Source organism: Macrosteles quadrilineatus, unplaced genomic scaffold, assembly GCF_028750875.1.
Source record: "Macrosteles quadrilineatus isolate MER2022 unplaced genomic scaffold, UCM_ALF_1.0 Scaffold_4__1_contigs__length_99947679, whole genome shotgun sequence".
Taxonomy (NCBI): domain Eukaryota; kingdom Metazoa; phylum Arthropoda; class Insecta; order Hemiptera; family Cicadellidae; genus Macrosteles; species Macrosteles quadrilineatus.
Window position 1 is genome coordinate 14,868,719 of NW_026542597.1, and position 20,987 is coordinate 14,889,705.

Consider the following 20,987-nt stretch of genomic DNA (forward strand, 5'->3'; position numbering starts at 1 on the left):
TCGGCAACCTCTAACCATAGATTAAACATTCTCCCTTGGTCTCGAACGCCGATACCCCTTTACGTCAAAATATTCCCATAAGGTCGACAGCTTTTGGTTCCATAGCATCGTCATTATCACAACGTCGTCAAAATTTGGTATCAGTGCGCTGGGATATAAAAATTATAGGATGAGAGAAAATTGTTAAAAATGGGATTACTGAAAATAAGGGATAGCTTCAACTGGCTTAAAAGTTACCTCTACAGTAGAACAAAGTATTAACCAATTAATTTGTTAATACTTTGTTCATTGGTTATAATATACCAATTAATTGAATGTAGACACGGGGACGAAATGGTCCATGTTTCAACTCTCGGGCTAGGAGGTGGCGGTGGCCTTTACGGATTTCTGTTTGAAATTCAAGGACACTTTTGATCTGCATTTTCCTCTAATTCAAAAGACTATGGGCAGTACATTGTCGAGTGTGAATAGGCCTAATAAACTTAAAAATTGGTACTCTAACAGAGCTTGCCAATTTCAATCAATATATTTTGTCTGTGCGTGACTTGAACAAGTGAGATCCGTCGATGCTCCCTCATCGTGTTTGATATGTCCACTGAGTTTAAAAAAAATATTGTACCATTTATTGCCGCAATACTAGCTCATCTGTTCAATTGCTGCCTATTAGAAGGGGTTTTTCCGGAAGTCCTAAAAAGGGCAAGGACTGTACCTGTGTACAAAAAGAAGCCCAGAAATAGCATGGCTCGTTATAGACCTGTATCTCTGTTGCTAGTTTTTAGTAAGATCCTTGAGGGTTTAATGTTAAACCAGTTGTATGGCCACTTAGAGTTGCATGGTCTCCTTGTTCCGGCTCAGCATGGTTTCCGGAGAGGCTTTTCCACAGTCACCGCTGTGGACTCCCTCATACAGTTGTTTTGGACGCTTTCGAGAGGCAGTCTTCTACTGCTGTTCTCTTGTGTGATTTATCTCGCGCCTTCGATTGTATGCCGCATAATATTCTTTTAGATAAACTTGAGAGACTCGGACTGGGGGAGTTTGCACTCAGGGTGGTCCGTTCATATCTTGAAGACAGGTCTCAGGTGGTAAGCTGGGCTGGTGACCATTCCAGTCCGCTTCAAGTGAAGCATGGGGTCCCTCAGGGCTTGATACTAGGGCCTTTCCTTTTTATTGTGGCCATGAATGACATTTATTACAATGTGTCAAATGATGTGCTGCTATACGCAGATGACACAACCCTGTTTGCTAGCGATTTAGATCCTGTAGCTGCTAAACTAGCTGTAAGTAGAATGTTTAATACTGCCACTGATTGGTTCTCGGGCAATAGACTAGCTCTTAACCAGGGGAAAACACAGGAAATCCTTTTCAGTCTTAGCAAGAATGTGAATAAGCAAGAGGCAGTAAAATTGTTGGGTTTCACCCTTGACTCTGAGCTTGGGTGGAGTGACCACATTGAAGCACTGTGCACCAAGTTAAAAAGAGTAACGTGTCTGATTCGTAAGCTCTCATACGAGATGCCCTTTGATTTTGTAAGACTTGCTTTTTTTGCTTTCTTTCAGGCTCATATTGTTTATGGAACCATAGGCTATGGGGCTACTCCCCCCAGACTCAGAAGATTCAGTTGCTAGAAGAAGGCAGTCAGGGTAATCTGTAGGACTGAGTATCAGGCTCATTGTAAAACATTGTTTTGTGAGTTGCAGATCATGACTGCTATCAACGTTTATATTTAAGTGAAATCACTTCCAAATTCAAAATTTAAAATTATTCTGAAGAAGTGGCTATTGGCAAACCCTTTGTATAAAATAGAAGATTTTTATGTTGCAATGAAGGTGGCCCATTTATTGTACCTTAGAATAGGAATCTGAAAGGTATAGGTACTATTTATTTATTTTGCTTGCTTGTGCACCTGCATGGTTTTTGCTGATTTTATAGTCTTTAGTTTTATTGCAGCTTTCTGTATTGTTTATTTTGGCTGATTTTGACAATGCATGTTGTATTTATTGTATACTGAATGGCTAAATAAATCATTTATCATTTAAGGGTGTAGCATAGAGCACAAGGGCCTAGATTTTTTAGGATTTTTTGAGAGGATAGCAGGCTTACCTGAATGGGAAAGAGTCCAAACTGGCACAGGAAACACAAAACAAAACTTTACACTATATACACAAAACATTAGAATATTTCACTGTCACTGACAGCATTTTCAACTAAGGAAGAGGAAGAGATAGTTTTCTAGATGTCCAAAATGGTGGCCAGTGAGTTGTTGAGTCAGTGTTGCCAATAGTATGAATTCAAAAAACACAGTTTCAGTTTATCTTTTATGCACTATATATATATATATGAATAAATATGTAAGCCTGCTAGTTGGGTTGGATATTGAAGTGGAGTGGGTTAGATTAAAGGTATTATCTCAGGTTTAGGTTTGGGGGTTGCCTAGACTTAGTAAACCATTGATAAGACAATTCCCATCTTCTCAGTTGTGACTGGTTACATTGAGGGGGCAGTGATTTGACTATTTTGGTTGTAAAGCAGTCATTGAAACTAGGGTTTTTGTGGCTCTGGGCATGTTGTACAACTGGTTTGTCTTTGTATCCAGTAGATACATCTTGTCTATGGCCATTCATCCTGGTTCTGAGGCTATTGGTGGATAGGCCTACATACTGTGCCTCACATTTGTTACATTGTAGTTGGTAGATAATGTTCTTCGTTTCACAAGTGTTGAAGCCTCGGATGTTGTAGTTTTCTTTGGTTGTGGAACTGGAAAATGTTTGGCTGGGTTGATTTATTTCACATGTTTTACATCTCTTGTTATCACAGGGATATGAACCGTAAGGGCGTGCGTTGTTTGGGTTGTTGTTGGCCGGGTCAGGAACTTTTGGGTGGACTAGTATTTTTCGGAGATTGGGTGGTTGTCTAAAAACAATGAAAGTCCGATTGAACTGTACATAAACTTCATAATGCAAACTGTCACAGACCCTAATTTCTTGAAGAAACTGCCAAAAAACGACAATCTGACTCCAGGAGAAAGAACAGCTCTAAAATCCTTGAAAAATAATAGAAACATTATGATACTACCAGCTGACAAAGGATCCACCACTGTAATTATGAACAAAAAAGATTACACTGCTGAAGCCTACAAACAGTTATCCGACAAAGACACCTACAAAGAGATTGATGAAAACCCAACCAACAATTTTAATACTGAACTCACACAGTGGCTCGTTAAAGAAGCACCTCTCCAAAATAATTCCCCTGAATCAATAAGACTACTCATAAATGACAACCCCTCTACCCCTCAATTTTACATACTGCCCAAGATACACAAAAACGTTTTTCCACCCCCTGGCCGACCTATAGTTGCCAGTTGCAATTCTGCCACGGAAAGAATCTCGGCATATGTAGATTCTCACCTGCAACCTTTTGTCAGAGAATTACCTTCACATGTTAAAGACACCAACCACTTCTTAGAACGGCTGACAACCATACCAACACCTCTTCCTCCTGGGACGATTTTGGCTACCATAGATGTAACTTCCCTGTACACTAACATCCCCCTTACACATGGACTTGCGGCTATAGAATTTTTCCTGGATCAACGCCCCAAAAACACTAAGCCCTCAACTTCTTTCCTACTGAACATGGTTAAGTTCATTCTAGAAAAAAACAATTTTCAATTTGAAGGTAGAAACTACTTACAAACTAAAGGCACTGCCATGGGTACGAGGATGGCCCCATCCTACGCAAATCTGTTCATGGGGAAACTCGAAAAATGTTTCCTACAATCCCAAAAAGTACAACCTTTGTGTTGGTTCCGGTTTATAGACGATATTTTTATCTTGTGGACCTCAGGCTCAGACTCCTTAAAACAGTTTATTGACAGCCTTGACAGTTTCAGTTCCCTTAAATTCACCAGCAACATCTCAACATCAACAATAGTTTTCCTGGACCTAGAAATAAATATTCAAGATGGACTCATACAAACCGGTGTACACTTCAAGCCTACCAACCATCTACAATATTTACATTTTAACAGCAACCACCCAAAGAACACCAAAAGATCCATCCCGTTCAGTCAAGCCATCAGGGGCAAAAGGATCTGCAGCAACGATGATGAATTAAACAAGTTCAATAACAAAATATCTGACGCATTCATAAAAAGGGGTTACCCTAGAAAGCTGGTGGAGAACCAAATCCGCTTAGCGCAAGACGATCCACAACCAAATAATGAAAAACGAAATAGCCAAAACATTGCTCTTGTCACAGACTACCACCAAGGACTACATTCATTGAATGGCATTTTAAAAGAGGGCTTCAAAATCCTCAAGGCCTCCAACCACACCATCAATTTTTTGAAAGATCCACCTAACATTGTTTTTAGACAACCACCCAATCTCCGAAAAATACTAGTCCACCCAAAAGTTCCTGACCCGGCCAACAACAACCCAAACAACGCACGCCCTAACGGTTCATATCCCTGTGATAACAAGAGATGTAAAACATGTGAAATAAATCAACCCAGCCAAACATTTTCCAGTTCCACAACCAAAGAAAACTACAACATCCGAGGCTTCAACACTTGTGAAACGAAGAACATTATCTACCAACTACAATGTAACAAATGTGAGGCACAGTATGTAGGCCTATCCACCAATAGCCTCAGAACCAGGATGAATGGCCATAGACAAGATGTATCTACTGGATACAAAGACAAACCAGTTGTACAACATGCCCAGAGCCACAACAACCCTAGTTTCAATGACTGCTTTACAACCAAAATAGTCAAATCACTGCCCCCTCAATGTAACCAGTCACAACTGAGAAGATGGGAATTGTCTTATCAATGGTTTACTAAGTCTAGACAACCCCCAAACCTAAACCTGAGATAATACCTTTAATCTAACCCACTCCACTTCAATATCCAACCCAACTAGCAGGCTTACATATTTATTCATATATATATAGTGCATAAAAGATAAACTGAAACTGTGTTTTTTGAATTCATACTATTGGCAACACTGACTCAACAACTCACTGGCCACCATTTTGGACATCTAGAAAACTATCTCTTCCTCTTCCTTAGTTGAAAATGCTGTCAGTGACAGTGAAATATTCTAATGTTTTGTGTATATAGTGTAAAGTTGTGTTTTGTGTTTCCTGTGCCAGTTTGGACTCTTTCCCATTCATTTATCATTTAGTTTTACTTTTACTTTCTCCCCTTAGTATTGAAGAAAGTAATGTTTTCGTAAAAAAATATGGAGTTTGAGTTAGTTTAATAGTATACAGTATTAGTATTACGTTACTAGTCCTGAAAATAAATGTTTACCGGACGAGTGTGTAGACGGGTCCATAGCCTCCAAAAAAGCCTCCAACTTAGAACAAATTCCAACAAAAGGTTTTTAAACGGTTTTTGGTAGTAACAGTGAGTGGTTGCGTGAGTGGGGGTAGAAGTTGTATGAATGGTTTCCAAGTCCCAGTGTTTTTCACAGTATTATTAAATACAGTACCCTTAAATACCCTTTTTTTCTAGTTTTTTTTATCATTTATTTATTATTATTAGATTTGTCTCTATCTTACTCTTTTCAGATATTTCCATAATACTTTCGTTATCTGCTGTGGCTTCCTGGTAAAAATGTTTTTTTTCCTTTTTGGTAAATGTGTTATTAGTAGTTAGAGTAACAATTATTATTAAAACAATGTTAGATTATAATATGGATAGTCTGATAATAACTCGTTCCCCACGCACAGGTTTCGCCTATGTGGGGAAATTCCATTAATATTAAGAATACTGTTTTGTAATTTTTTGTTTATCATGGAATAAATGATGTTTGATTTGATTTGATTTGATTTGACAGTGTAGTAAGTACCTGGAAAAAAGTCTACCAAAATTGGACAACCGGAAGTCGCGGATTTTCCAAGATGGCCACCGTGAGGTCCTCAAATCTACAAGATGACTGCAAATTCGTGGGTTTATACTTCAGGATTGGCCGATTTCCACGAAAATTGGTAAACACGTTATGTAGAACTATATTTCCAATCATGAAAATGAAAACCAGACAGACAACGTAATCCAAAGAGTGGTTTTGGGGGTGTTATGTGCTAAAAAAATAAGGTTTTGACCTCAAATAGAAGTTTTTCAAATATTTTGTACAAAGTTTATTATAATTTCAAATTTATTTTTTCACCATTAGATTCCGCACAAAAAAAACAAACAATTTAGTATATTGAGTCTTTGTTCTGTTCCAATTTGTTACAGATATAATGATATATTGAAAGTAATAACTTTAGTATGTTTTTTTGCCGAGATAAACTCAACTCAACCGATATTTATTGGGTGGTCAGTACTTCATTTCGATGGGGAACATGTTTTTGGCCGTCATTTTGGATCCACCATATTGTAAATCTTTTTTGTTGTTATGACAGTGTTGTTGTGACACATTATTACAAACTAGATTTTCACGCTCATTCCATTGCCAAAATCTGTTTTTGAATACCTTTTTTCGTTTAAACATTTTGTACTTTGAAAATTTTGTTAAGATTATTTTCCTTAGGTATATCTCCAGTTGGTATTTACGCTTGCAGTTCATTCTTAAATATTTAATGATGTAAGGGCTTTCATTTGAGCTATTGATCATTAAAATCTTAGAGACTAGCTACCAACCCCAACAAAATATTAAATTTAACTTTTTAGAAATCAGTTATTATTAAAAGATTTATATCTCAGGTTCTTAATACGTCACTAAGTTCTTTCTGGTCTCAAATTACTCAGTAAAGAATTAGGTTTTAATTTTATTAGTCACTAAATAAAATCTGACTAATTAAAAATGAGTCATGCACCTTAATTTAATATTAAATTATTTGTATTTCGAAATTTGTCTTTAGTTAAGTACATATATCCCCAATTGTAATAATTCCCAATAATAATCTACAGCTTAAGTAAAAGTCAATACTTTGACGAACTGTTTAAGATTATAAAGAGTTTAGGGATTTTTATTTTTTTATTTGGGGTGTATGTTTTAAACTAAAGACAAATCTCGAAAAAAAAAATAATGTTAAATAAGACAGACCAATTTTAAATTTTTCACATAGGCTATTATTTAGTGATTTAAAAAATAAACCCAAACATTTACTGAGTAATTTGAGACCGGAAAGAACTTGGTGACGTATTAAGAACTGGACTAGTGTCACTAAAACTCCTGTAAGAAATACACAGCAGAACTCTCCCTACTACACAGTGATCGTGGTAAAGTATGGAGTATATAGGGTGTACTAAAAAGAGTTGTTTAACTACAAGCTATTATTTAATGATTTTATGAGCCAATGCAGGAACAGTAGAAAAGTATTTTTCTCACAACATGGCCAGTGGTCTCTTAGCTCCGACATGAACTGAAACTACTGACAGCTTCACAACTTTGCTTTGCTCCGAGAGTCTACATCTCTGTGAGAGGTCTTAGTCCCAGAAGTTTCATGCCACAGTTAAGCGTTGTTCTCACTCGGCTAAACAACAACAATCTTTGCTCAGCGACGGCTGCTGGTTGGTGCTTCACATTCAGCGTCTTCAACGCCTGACTCGTCTTATTGCTGAAACAAGGCAGAAGGTTAATAAGGCTTACACAATAATTCTCACAACTAGCTTATTATTATATTTTGTTTGTCTCCTCCCTGAAATTACGCCATATGATAGTGTGGTTGAACAAAAAAGATGCCTTGTAACAGCCAACTTATCATGTGATCCTATTCAAATTATTAACAGCTGTTATTGGAGCGAAACAAAACTTCTATGCACAGATCCTTCATGATATAGATCACACTTAAACACTATGATGAATGTAACATTTTACTACAAAATTGCCCTAAATCCTGTAAACTTGGCACTCAATAAAAATAACCCTGCAGTCTAGATTTCTTCCGTATTATTCCGTAAGTTCAACAGAACACTATGCTGGTATTATTTACAAATCTGGTATTCCAGAACATGGTAGTTTCGGGTGTTTTGGTAGTAACACTAACACAGTTTATGGCCTTTTTCATTTGGACTAAGCACTTCTTGCGGGCATTAAGATTAAGAGTTAAGATGGTGACATATGAATCATGCTTCATAGAGGACACATCACTAGACAATCAGCCTGCCTTAGTGATTGTAATAAGAATGATAACTGATATATTGTGTGTGCAAAAAAAAAATAAGCGTTACTTATGCAGTGTAATAATGTTGCTCTTTTAATACGCACCACAGTTTAAAGAGGTAGGTTACGATCTCATAAGCCTCCAATTTTGAATGAGCTCTTTCAACTGCTTCCTCAAACCTAGGAAAACATTCAATTTTTGATCAAACAAGAAGTTGTTTTTAACATTTGAGAACGTGTACAAGTGTTATCAAACTAGGGGGGGATCCAGCTTTAGATTAAGGGGGCGAGATTACAGGTAATTTTACAGGTAATTACAGGTTGATTTTTATTGGTAATTGCTTTCTGATTGAATATGTATGTTCACCTTGAGAGGCGTCTTCTACCTTATAGTAGATTATCCTTTCTGGCTCAATAAACTCATTAGAAAAACATGACTACTGTCGGGGAAAAAAGTTTAGACACTCGAGTTTGGAGCTGTACAGACAAGTAACCAAACTAACTTAGAAAAACAAGTAGTATATATAAATTTTCGTTGTTTTATTCTACGTATTCCTGTACAAACAACAAATTTTTAGCTTGAATAACGGCAGATAGGGTCGATCAAGTGACCCGGGGTGTCAGGATATCGGCCCTGGTTACGTTTTTTATCATGTATAAGGTCAAAATTTTAAGGGGTCTATTTTTGACCGTTACAGTAGTTTGAGAATGTTTACTCTACCCAAAAAGTTTTTGTTGTAACTTTTGTAAATTAACTTTTTCTCAAAAACGGCAAACGCTAGAAAAAAATTGAAAAGCTTGTTTTGAAGGTGGTTGGTTTTGTATTTGAAATATTGATACTGCTCAACCACATTGTTACGCATATTATTTATATATAAGTTAACATTTAATTCGGATAGTGCAGAGGCCCAATACGGCACTTCCAGACCGATGCCGGCTCTGACTGGGCACATACCCCATACAGTGTTGCCAAATTGAACACCTAGACACTGGGCAGCAATAGGCTGCGAACTGTTGAGTCAAAACTGAACAGCAGTTATTATTAATTATTAACCATTTCCCATCCCCTTTTCTAAAGAGGGCTTTGGACCTCCAACGGCACTCCCTCACTTCTAAAAAAAACATATAACACTGACAATTATTTCATATTCGGAATTTGAAAATTTAGATTTAACACCCATTTTAGCGATGTGACACTAGTTAAAATTGAAGACAGACTACTGATGACATATTTGGGGTGGTAATACTTTGGACCCTTTGGAAGAATGCAAAACATGATATTTCCTGTGAGTCAGTGACACACACTGCGTGAATCACCTTACGCTCGGTCAAAGTCCATCGTGGCAACACTGGATTCCTGAGCGGGCGATGGCGTCTGCACCTCTTGCAGGTGCGAGATCATCCAGTTTTTTGTTAATTTATATAAATAGCATGCTTCACAATTTGGTTGAGCAGTATCAATATTTCAAATTGGTTTTTGATTCTCTAAAAACAGGGAGTTTTTACCTTCCGACTGTCATTAAAAAGTTCCTAAACGAGCTAAAAATTTTTTGTTTTCACAGGAATACGTAGAATAAAACAACGAAAATTTATTTATACAACGTGTTTTTCTAAGCTAGTTTGGTTACTTTTCTGTAGAGCTCCAAACTCGAGTGTCTAAACTTTTTTCCCCAACAGTAAATAGGTTGTGTAGATATTAGTACTTTTTTGTCTACCTCAGTAGCACTTTAACACGTTCACTGCGCACGCCAACTTAAGTCGGCACCACCTAGCGTGTACAAACGATCTGAAATACGTTAGGTCACTTAAAGCTTACACCATTAACGAGGGTAGTTATTGTGAGCGCCACCTGTTTACACCTCTACCTTTTTCACGTTTGTAGCGGCAGTTTAGAATAGGGTTAGTTTAAAAGATAATCACCTAGGGACTTAGCTATAGGAGATTGAATGCCCTTTATTCAGCATTGACCATGGTAAAGAAACCAATTCGCAAATGCTTTTCAGGGAAAGCGTTCCAAATCTTTTTTTAAGGAATGCTGGGGATCAAATATGTTACCTCAAGGAGAGTGTCTACTTAGCAACACACCCAACAATTGGTGGCAATTCTGAATATGGGAAATCAACCCAGAAGTATGTTTAACTCAAACTTTCAAAATGTAAGACTCTAAACCCCATGTAACCCCATTTTATCTCAGGATGAATTTTTGCTTTTCCCTCTAGCTGCGGTAAGGTTATAAGCCAAAAGTTTGGTTAACTTGGAAAATAATAAAAGTCATTGTGTAAGTTAATTGTTCAAAATAATAACACAGGATGGGGTTTCACAATACTTCATGCTAGGCCAAGAGGGTTGCGGCATTATCACTTAAAAATCCATTGATGATTCGCGGAACCCAGGATCTCAGGACCACTAGACTAGCTCGCTTTTCATATGACAGGATACACTTTAGAGTCGAACCTGCTACACATTGACGATAGGGAATTAATTATACTATCCGAACCTTGCTATTTCTAGGACCAGCTCCTGAACTTGTGGTTCACTAAGCACAGAAGAGTCACATCGGTCTGGTAGGCTCACACCACAGTTCAGCTCTAAACTGCAAAGTCTACAGTGAGAATACTGCAGCTTCACTCCTGAGTCTCCGTCCATCTGGAAATAGTAAAAATTATCTTGGTCGTGAATTGATTTGTTTGGATAAAAACATAAATAATATCTGTTACATGACACATGACTTGTACAGTAGAACTTGAACCAACCAGAAAAATCCATTCATTCAATATCATTCAAATTAGACACATTCAGTAAAAAAAGACGTTGGAAATAAAAGTCACACTTTTGTAAAAAATTATGTATGAAAATGGGAAATCAACGCAGAAGTATGTTGAACATAAACTTTCAAAATGTTAAGACTCTTATACCACGTGTAACTCTTTATCTCAAATTAAAATAAAAGTTATATTTCCTAGGACTATTAAAGTCCTATCCATGCACTAAAATAAAAGTCACACAAATGTACTAGAACTGAACGTATTCAGTAAATTAAAATGTTTATATTGCATCTCTTTTTCTTTTAGTAACAGTCAAAGCTGTGTATCTCGGATGACAAAATGTTTACTTATCATTTACAATTTCTAAACTAAACTTAAATTAAACTTAAAGTTGGAAAATGATAACAATGTTCGTATTATTTCTAGATGTCCAGAGTAAACAATAAACTGACGGATATATTAACAACATAAGCATTGGCAGGTAGAGACTAGGCCAGGGGTCAATCGTCCAAACAGCATCACCGACGTTAAAGTGTTGTACCATATTATGTAAATAAAAAACAGTAACGTATTGTTACAAGATGGCCATTCAAAACTCACTTGTAGCGCTGAATCCCAATCAAAACTGTAGTCCTTCATCCTCCGCTGCTTCAAATCGTTTACAATGATTGCAGACACTCCGAGAACGTCAGACACTTCTTCAGAGGAGTTTTTGGTAGCTGTAACAGAACTTGAGCATTGAAAGACTCTAATGATGAAAAATAAATGTTTATCAGCGATAAATAATTGAAAACTCAAGTGCCACAAAAAATTCAATTTTCCTACAGTCACCCGACAAAGTTGGCTTCCTTGTACTGTTTATAGTACAGAAAGCTGCTAATTGCTGCATATTTATACTTTGCCGTACGGTTTATACTTTGTCGTACGGTTTATACTTTGCCGCACATCAGGATTCCAACGAAACAACACAAAACAGCGTGGTTCTATTATGCACGTAATCCGTGTACGCTTGGAAATAGGTTGGCAACACTTGAAGATAATAATACTATGAGCAGCTGATTGACTATTATAACTACGATTTAACCTGTCATTTCGTGTTTATAGTTTCGGTATTTCTGAACTTTCTGGACTTTTCTTTTTAACGTTTTTAAAACATTCCTACGGTCTTAATAAACAAGAAAATATCTTTAAAGCATTTTTTAGGCACAGAAACCACTTCAAATTACAAAAACATACAGAACTATATTCTCAAAACGCGGAGCACATATCTTGCCGAGGAAAAATAGCGGAGTGATACGGACCGCGGGTACTACTTTCCCAAGGGCACCATTTGTGTTGCCAGCTGAACCTAAAAACGTGTTGTATAGTGTTTGAAAGACTAATTATTTATATGCTTTATAGTGACTGTAGGAAAAATATAATGTGTAACACAAGTGAAAAAGGCCTTTGCTGCACTCGAAATCATTCTGCACTCGCCTGTGGCTCGTGCGTAAACCTTGCTCTCGTGTGCAGCTTTCACCACTAGTTACACAATTAACTATTGTTTGGTTATTACTTTGTTATCAAAAAGTAATTTTCAGCAAAGCAGTAAAATTGTGTAGGTTAAAATGTATTCCCTTTAATGGTCTGTACTGTATTACCCATTCATATTGTACTCATGATATATTTTGGGCACAAGACCAATCCCTGGTTGGATAATCATAGAAGTAAAAAGTCCATATAATTGAAACACTCATTTACTGTGAAGAAAATACAATGCCTACTATAAACTTGCAGCAAATTAATAAAATCCATGATATTTTGGATGAAAATAATTAGGTACATGGCTCATCTTAAAACTTGCTGAGATGTGTTATGATTTTAATAGCAATTTACCTAATCTAATAGTGTTTTTTGTGAGTATAGCAGGCCTACCTGAATGGGAACGAATCTAAACTGGTACAGTATACACAAAACTTTACATTATATACACAAAACATTGGAATATTTCACTTTCACTGACAGCATTTTTATGGTTCTTTGACTCATCTGCGACCTTTCAACATGTGAGTTAGCTGTGTCCCCTCCATCCTATATACTTATAGAATATTTCACTGTCACTGACAGCATTTGGCCAGTCTGACCAAGTAAAGTTTTCTGTATCCTGTGCCAGTTAGGACTCTTTCTCATTCAGGTAAGCCTGCTCCTGCTATCCTCACAAAAAATCTTAAACTAGGCCCTTGTGCTCTATGTAACATCCTTAATCTAATTGTGATGTTTTTTTAATACAAAAAAACCATTATCATTATCAATAGAGATGGAGACACCCCATTCCTATCCATGTAGGCCTACACTATTCAACATAAGCTTCACTTACTTGGAGATTGCCGTTGTTTCTCTACCATCCTCAGTTTGGCCTCATCCAGGATATCCTCAAGGAAGATAACTTGACCTTTGCGTGAGCTCATACCCTTGACCCTGCCAAACTTGACATGTTCAACATTATCTGCCCAGTCATATTCTAGCTTGTTTAAAACCTAAGAAAGGGTTTTACAAGTTAAGAATTTACATAGATTAAAGTTAGAACCTATAGTGACAATCCTAGAATTTCTTTACAAATTTTTAAGCACAACAAAGAATTACACCATAGTTTATTAGATCATTCGCAGATATTTAGTGGTATGACCTACACATCAATGAAATTAACCAACCAAAAAACTATTGCAATAATGCATTGTATAAGAGCTTACCCCCAGTTACTTTCGGAGAGGTAACTCAGATATTAAACTCAAAACTCGCTTACAGCACAACTTTATTCTTATCCCACAATCACAAAACTAGATGAAAAAAGCAGTGATGTGATAGTGAAGACTATAAAAAATAAAATTAAAATAAAAAAGTCTAAACCCAAAACTTGAACGTGAAAACCTGACCGCAACATTTTTTTAATTGCCTGGTCGAGGTTAACAAAAAAAATTCAAATAATAAATAATGTTTAAGAGGCAACAAAGCTGAAAGAAATTGACCTCCCGACCCTGATGAAATAACTTGAATATGACCAAAACAATTTGAGCATAAAAAATAAATTAAAAGCCTGGTATTTGATATTTTACTGGATGATATTTGAAATATGAGACAAATTCAAAATTTTATATTGTGGCCAATATTAATGGGAAAAAATTATAGCAGTTTTGATTTTGGGTTTTAGGCGGCCCATAGATATGCCAGCAACACCCACCCAGACACAGTCACGATGTTTGTTGCGTGACTGTTTACCTGCTTGAGTGCTGAGAAGTGTTGGTTCTGGCTGTTGTCAACTACGTACAACATCTTGTCAAAGCCAAATGTCACCCATCGGTCCAGTGCTGCGGTCACGTCTCTGGTGAGATACAACGTAGTTCCATCACTCTTCACCAGCGGAACTTTCCTTCCGTCAGCCAACTCCATCACCTGCACAACCCTGCGTTCAGTCAGTCTAATGCTCGGTCATATTCACCAAAGAGTCATCCTTATGTTACATGTTTGAAGATGTACTTTATTGAAGCAATCTTGTTACTGTATTTTCAAATTTGACAGAAATTATAGACTCTAGTTGGATTTATATAGTATCAACACACTTGGGTACACATTTATGAGCAAAGGATGAGTTTTGAATAAATGAGACTATCGCTTTGTAACTAAGATTTGCTGTTTTTTTTACCAGAATCATGTTTTGAGAACCAAATTACCAAGGGTACATAGGCTCGGTAATGAAAAAAAACTACTGTCTTTATCATGATGGAATTTGTGACCTTTTTGATTAAAATCCATTGTTGTAGCCCTGAAACTGCTATTTAGACTAAAATAATGTGAAGGTTATTACCTCGTCTGCAGTTCCAAAGTTGTAGTTTGTATTTTGTAGTTTACATGTTTCGGCAGAACGCCATTGTCAAACTATTGTAGTACAGGAACATCAAAATCCACTTATTGTAGCTTCATCAGGTAGACATTTAGTTCACACACACGATGACACTACCTGACGAAGTTACAATAAGTGGATTTTGATATTCCTGTACTACGATAGTTTAACAATGGCGTCCTGCCGAAACATGTAACTACAAGATAACGAAAACTACAAGAAAAAACAACAATTTTGGAACTGCAGACGAGGTAATAACCTTCACCTTATTTTAACCTTTTGATTGTCAAGGCAGCATCATAACCGCTTGGCTACCATGCTTTTTTAAACAGTTGAGTTTGACTAGGACGACAATCAAACTATTTGAATAAAGTAAAGATGTGTTACATTAAAACTAGAAATTTTATTTTCAACCATCAATGCACATTTGTACCTTACATCAAAATGACTTAAATTTACTAATTATTATTTCAGAACACATTACATTCTCTTATCCGACGCTGGATCAGCTGCTGCCCGAGTGAAAATGGAGGTTAGTTTATCCATTTCAATTTAAAAAATGGTTGAATTATATTAACTTTTCTATTAATCTGAATCTAGAGACTTCAATTCCTATATGTTAATCACAGTAATAAAATAGAAGCGTGTCCGGTCCATGCAGGTTCTTTTTTTTTATGAACTACATGGAAAAATGAAAAAAATTTACATATGTTCCATGATCTATGATACAGATTGATACATGTTTGCCCATTTTAACTTATCTTTTAGGTTATCTGATCCGTCCTGTGAGAGTCCATTATAAGAAGGTGTATTAGGTAGTAAGATAATAGAAGCTTAAATAATGTTGTCATTATAGTTGTCCCAAACTAGAGTGATTTTTTTATCACTATTTATGATGGATATATCTCTTTGTGCAGATTAATTTTACTACAAACATAATAGACTTTGGCACAAAAGTGAAAGTTTGGCTTACTTTCTTCCCATCTTCATCCTCTTCCAACAGCGAGTTGGCTTCCATAACTTCTCTTATCGGAGTGAAGGCCTTCGCGTTGTACATAGACTCCCAATGATACTCGTCAAACTTCACTCCGAGTCTTCTGTACGTCTTTGACAAATCCTCAACAGTAGCTGTTTTGATCATTTTCCATCGGTCCATCATGACAGAATCTTGCTGAAACTCCAGCTGGTGAAAAACTTTTCTGGCAAAAGGTCCTGCTGTGTTGTCAGACTCTAATTGACGACTCCCAGTCACGTAAGCCTCGTAGAGTTGTTTTATCGGATCCTTTTTCAGGTCTGCATTGCTTATGTTGAGCTGTTGCAGACCTACTTGTAATACACCGAACTGTGTTCCCCAATCCCCAAGGTAGTTGATCCGAGTCACTTTGCATCCGAGGTGTTCGTACAGATTGGCCAGGAAATTGCCGATGATTGTGGAGCGTAAATGACCGATGTGAAATGGTTTGGCAATATTTGGTGAGCTGAAAGATCCGAAAACATAACACAGATAAGACGTAAAAGATAATAATAATATGCAACTTGAGTGTATGAATCAGTAAAATAATGTATTCTGGAAGTAGATAACATTTGATATTGGGCTTAACACATTCACTACCAGGTACATGTCTGGAGTTCGACGCCTGGTAGTGAACCTGAACCTGCTGGTACTGTTGTAGGACAGGCCGAACAAAGTTTGTTTTTCTGTAGAAATCTTTGTTTACTCCTGAAAATGCTCTTTTAACTTAAGCTCTTACAAATGAGTAAATGAGTCACCCCTTTACATAATGTTCCACTAATATTTGACGGAGGTGTTGAAGTGCACAGTATTAGAAATGGTTGGAAGTGCTTAGCTACGATACCAATAGCATCACACACCCTATAAAAGGCAACATCCAGCCACGATAAAGTCCATGATGACTATTAATTTAGTTACACATGAAGTACGTTTAGAGTATGATAGCGTTTTATTTAAACTGTTAACTAGTGCCAACCAGTACTAATAGGCCTAAGTTATGGAAAATCAATATTAAAAATGACATAGGCCTATATAAAACAGGGTGTTTTTAAAAGAATGCCGGGATTTTAAATGGTAGGCCTAATTGCTTGGATTTACTATTCAAGGTAACTAAACGTTTTATACGTCAAATTGAAGCTAAAGTAACTAAGTTTTGTTTCCCATGTAGTAAGGGAGGAAACTTTGACCTTGGCATGCGTAAAACAGGTGCGGGGTGATAGGCCGCTATTGTGACTCATACGCCTGACGCCAGTCGCCAGTATGACGTTTACAGCGCAACAGAAGGCTTCTAGATTGTAATCTGTAGTTCGCAGAGTTTGTATCTATTGCTAAATAAAACTAAATTTAAATCTATTTGATGATAAAGAAACTTGAACCTGGTTTAATGAGTTTTGTGGCACCAAAGTGTTTTGAAACGACATTCACCTGGCCGGCTAAAACCAGCGATGACATAGTCGATGAAATCCGACAATTCTGCATTAGAAGCCCGAAAAAATCGATTGCCTGACAAAGTCTTCAGTTTAACAAACCTAAATTGGTCACTTTAAGATGTTATCTATAAAAGATAGAGTTTTTGTGCCGAGAAAGATTCAGTTAAGACATCAGATAAACCCCCCAATCGCCTTAAGTGTAAGGTTGTTGCCAGTTGTACGCTCATATAATATTGGTAAAAATCTAAATTTTATTAAATCATTCCGAATTGTATGAAAGAATTAGAAAAAACTTTATTCTTTTCCCATCAATTTGACGTTTAAATCGTTTAATTATCTTGAATAGTCCCCGAGCAACGACCGATTGAAATCCCGGCATTCTTTTAAAAACACCCTGTATTTTATAGATGTATAGCCATTCATAAGAAACACTATTCACTTTCTTTTGAGGGGGATTAAGCAGGACTACTGGATAGTCCACATTATAAAGGGTCAAATTATTAAGGTTCTTAAACAAACCAAAGACTGTTGATAGCTCGATTTGATTCAGTTAAAGTGCAAAGTGCAATATCATATAACATAGGCCTAGTCAACCTTAAAAAGCTATTTATCTCTAAGAATATTTGTTCTAAGGTAAAATATAAAACTTCGTAGGCCTACCTGTAATCTATAACTATTTTTTCTTGTGGTAAACCTATTTTTGAAGTGTCAATGGATTTATTTAGTAAAACATCTTCCAAAAATGTATTTTGGTGCAAATTAAATATGATATTATCTTCGTTGGAATTATTACTCGGTTCAGCTCCAGTGATGTAATTATCGTTTGTAACTTTTAAGAGGTTATGAAAGTCATCTTTGGAGGAGTCAGGAAACAGTTTCCTATATGATTTAAACGGTAGTCTGAGATGAATTTGTCCATTTAGCTGATTCGAGCCGTAAAGAAGAATCTTAGACACAGCAGTAGGAGTTACATTTTTAGGAGATGTCACTGAGTCCAAAATCTGAAAAACACACAAATAAAAAACAGTCATCATTCTTTTACAGTCATATCAGACTAAGCAATGCTGTTGCGAGATCTTTGAAGGCGAGTAGTTGTACAATATAGTATGATGCTTCTTTTGCTGCATTTTAGCTTTAAAAATCAGTCCCTTGATTGTCGTTCTCGGTTCGTGGCATCTACTTAAGTTAGCCTACATAGATTCAGAGGGTTAACCAATAAAAGCATTAGTGATTTAGGCCTAGAAGCTTCCCTGTAACTTAGCTGTCGATAGGGACAAGGTTTGATAGTGTCATTAGCTTTAAGCCAAGTCCTTATTTGGATGATCAGTATTTTATTATGATTTCACATTGAAATTCCTTCTTAAGAGATCAATCCATAACGTAAGACATGTGTAACCTAAGATATGCTAGTGCAGTAGTTAAGTTACTGTCTTAGCAGTTTCTGGCCCTTCTAGGCTGCCTAACTTATCCACTACTTCTTTTTAACACATAATACGTAACTAACATCACTTAAACCTCATATGGAAGCTTCTTAGTCAGATTGTGGATGTTGTCAAGAGAGGGCATGTGTCAGACCCAGTAGTTTTGAATTTCTAAGTTGCTGAGATTTAGAGAATTTCTGGCATTTGGGCATTTCTTAGTGTTACCCCTTTTTTTCAATTATAGTAACTTATACCAAAGAAAACCTAATATCTTACCTTGGTGCTTACTCGAAGTTTATAACTCCAAGAAGTATTCATTAGGAATGCGAATGCAGTTTCAAAAATCCAACAAGATTTGTTTGATATTGATATTTTACTTTCCTAACTAACTATTCCAAACTGTTTTGACCATCGCTAAAATATAAATGTCCCTAGAGCAGTAGCGTAAGTTATTTCTTTAGATGCGGATTTTCTAATATTTTGGAATTGAATTGAACAGTTAGTTAGTGAACACAAGTTGTGAAGTAGGTTATGTTGTAGTTTTTGCTTTGTTTACTTTACTTTTACTTCTTCTAGTTCTCAAAAAGTAGGGTCTAGTATCCACATTTTTTAACCACGAAGCTGTGCTGATCTACTTTTCAGCATTACGTAGTGCGAGGGGTCACGACCACCTTTTAACTCCAGGCCGCGGCCTTCGAATTGGCAACGTTGCAAGTGGTGTTGTAACAGCTGTTTTGTTTGTAAGCAGCTAATGGTATTTGTGTATTTACGAAAGATTGGTTACTGGACAATGACAATATTGACTCTGATTGACTCCACTTAAAATTTATAGATATAGATTTTTAATTCATATTTTTTTGGTTTTCAATTCTGTATGTTTTATTTTCAATATTTTAATAAATTTATGATCATAAATTTAAATTCAAATCAATAAAGTGCGAATTAATGAACTGGTGTCACCTGTCTGCCATGTTATCTTATGGGACGTCTGTCGCTAAACGACACCACTTGCGACGTTGCCAATTCTACCAGGCCGCGGCCTGTAGTTAGAGGTGGCCGTGCCGAAACACCAAAGTGGTGTTATCTTAATGGTGGCCACGGCCACCTATAACCGGAGTTTAACTCCGGAGTTAAAGGTGGCCGTGTGGCGACTCAATTTTTTTACACATTTTTTTCATACTATTATTGTATAGCAAGTTTTCCAAATAAAATGTATAACAAATTATATCACTGTGTTACATTATTTTTTATTAGTTCTTCGTCTATCAAATACAATAATTAAGTAAAAACATCAAAAAATAATAATAAATTTGTAATTTAATTTTTTGATTAAGAACCCCCCAAACATCAAATAATACTTATAATAATTTTGTAACGTAAAAATACTAATCACGAACACAAAATACTAACTTTCGCAGGTAAATTAATTTTCTTTATTTGAATACCATAATAAATCAAGCACAAGCAAGGTTTCATAATCAATGGTTCAGACTCGAAGTCGTTTCGATTAATTGCTCTCCTTCGGCTTTCCTAAACTTGGTTGAGCGTAAGGTATTTTACATGTTTGTTTGTTTACATGCTTCCGGTTCCATAAAGCAGATAAAAATTTACCACCTCAACCTCAAAACCCAATTAATTGAAGACATTACAGTAAGCGTATTTTACTGTTGTTTTATACTACATTTCCCTGTTTTATTTTTTATGATACTAATCTTCTCAAAATTGCAATCAAGGTGGAAGAAAACTAACTCTTACTATTAATAGTGTGCTTGGTAACTTATTCAAGACAAAGCCAAGAAACTACATAGGCTTAGGCCTACTACAATTGAATTATCCGGCCGAGGAAAAAAGTAAGTTATGTATCCTAAGTGTAATACTTTAGTACTATTATTTTTTTATCCATACCATTCTCGGTAAAACTTTAATAATCTGACTTCATTCTTGAACATATCATGGTACCTATCGATATGTTCTTATCGGGCTTATGGTATCGATTCGGTCAATAAACAAACTTAACCTAACTAAAAACCAAACAACTTCTATAATAGGCATAAGTTACCATCCTATTCATTGTATCAAACGAAGGAACTAAGCTTAGATATCATAGTTCTGTCTCAATCTCAAGCGGATAATTTTTCCAAAGAACCTAGGCTAGCCTTTATAAGTTAACTTAATTGACAGGCAAAAAAGCGACTCGTAACTTAGGCTGTATTACTACGACATTTTGTTACGAGCGTTCCCGCAAAGGAAAATCTACGACTACACCACTGATTATGAGGGTTTAATACTTAGGCCTACATTCACTTCACTGATGCAAGCTAACTTGCAGCCCACACCTTATGAAAATCAAGCAAATCTAGTA

The 20,987-nt window shown here is 36.2% G+C and overlaps 2 protein-coding genes across 2 annotated transcripts; one reads left to right on the forward strand and one right to left on the reverse strand.

Annotated features, from left to right (window-relative positions):
- Positions 1-2,954: 2,954 nt before the first annotated feature.
- LOC128991794 (uncharacterized) lies at positions 2,955-4,883 on the forward strand. Its single transcript, XM_054414983.1, has one exon. The coding sequence runs from the start codon at positions 2,955-2,957 to the stop codon at positions 4,881-4,883; it is 1,929 nt and encodes a 642-aa protein (XP_054270958.1).
- Positions 4,884-7,282: 2,399 nt separating this feature from the next.
- Positions 7,283-19,099, reverse strand: LOC128992259 (probable arginine--tRNA ligase, mitochondrial). The gene is made up of 9 exons (XM_054415744.1): positions 18,902-19,099; positions 17,865-18,205; positions 15,736-16,240; positions 14,141-14,314; positions 13,242-13,401; positions 11,486-11,604; positions 10,618-10,766; positions 8,226-8,300; positions 7,283-7,575 (listed from the first exon to the last, which is right to left on the reverse strand). The coding sequence occupies exons 1-9, from the start codon at positions 18,941-18,943 to the stop codon at positions 7,425-7,427; spliced, it is 1,716 nt and encodes a 571-aa protein (XP_054271719.1). The 5' UTR covers positions 18,944-19,099; the 3' UTR covers positions 7,283-7,424.
- Between the last annotated feature and the right edge of the window lie 1,888 nt (positions 19,100-20,987).

Bases quoted from the DNA above. Each gene is read 5' to 3' on its own strand.
- LOC128991794 (XM_054414983.1), top strand. From the start codon at position 2,955: ATGCAAACTGTCACAGACCCTAATTTCTTGAAGAAACTGCCAAAAAAC.
- LOC128992259 (XM_054415744.1), bottom strand. From the start codon at position 18,943: ATGAATACTTCTTGGAGTTATAAACTTCGAGTAAGCACCAAG. The intron at 11,605-13,241 runs GTAAGTGAAGCT...GTTCTGTTACAG, and splicing joins GAAACAACGGCAATCTCCAA to CTACCAAAAACTCCTCTGAA. The intron at 8,301-10,617 runs GTTCGGATAGTA...ATGTTTTCCTAG, and splicing joins CTGGTCCTAGAAATAGCAAG to GTTTGAGGAAGCAGTTGAAA.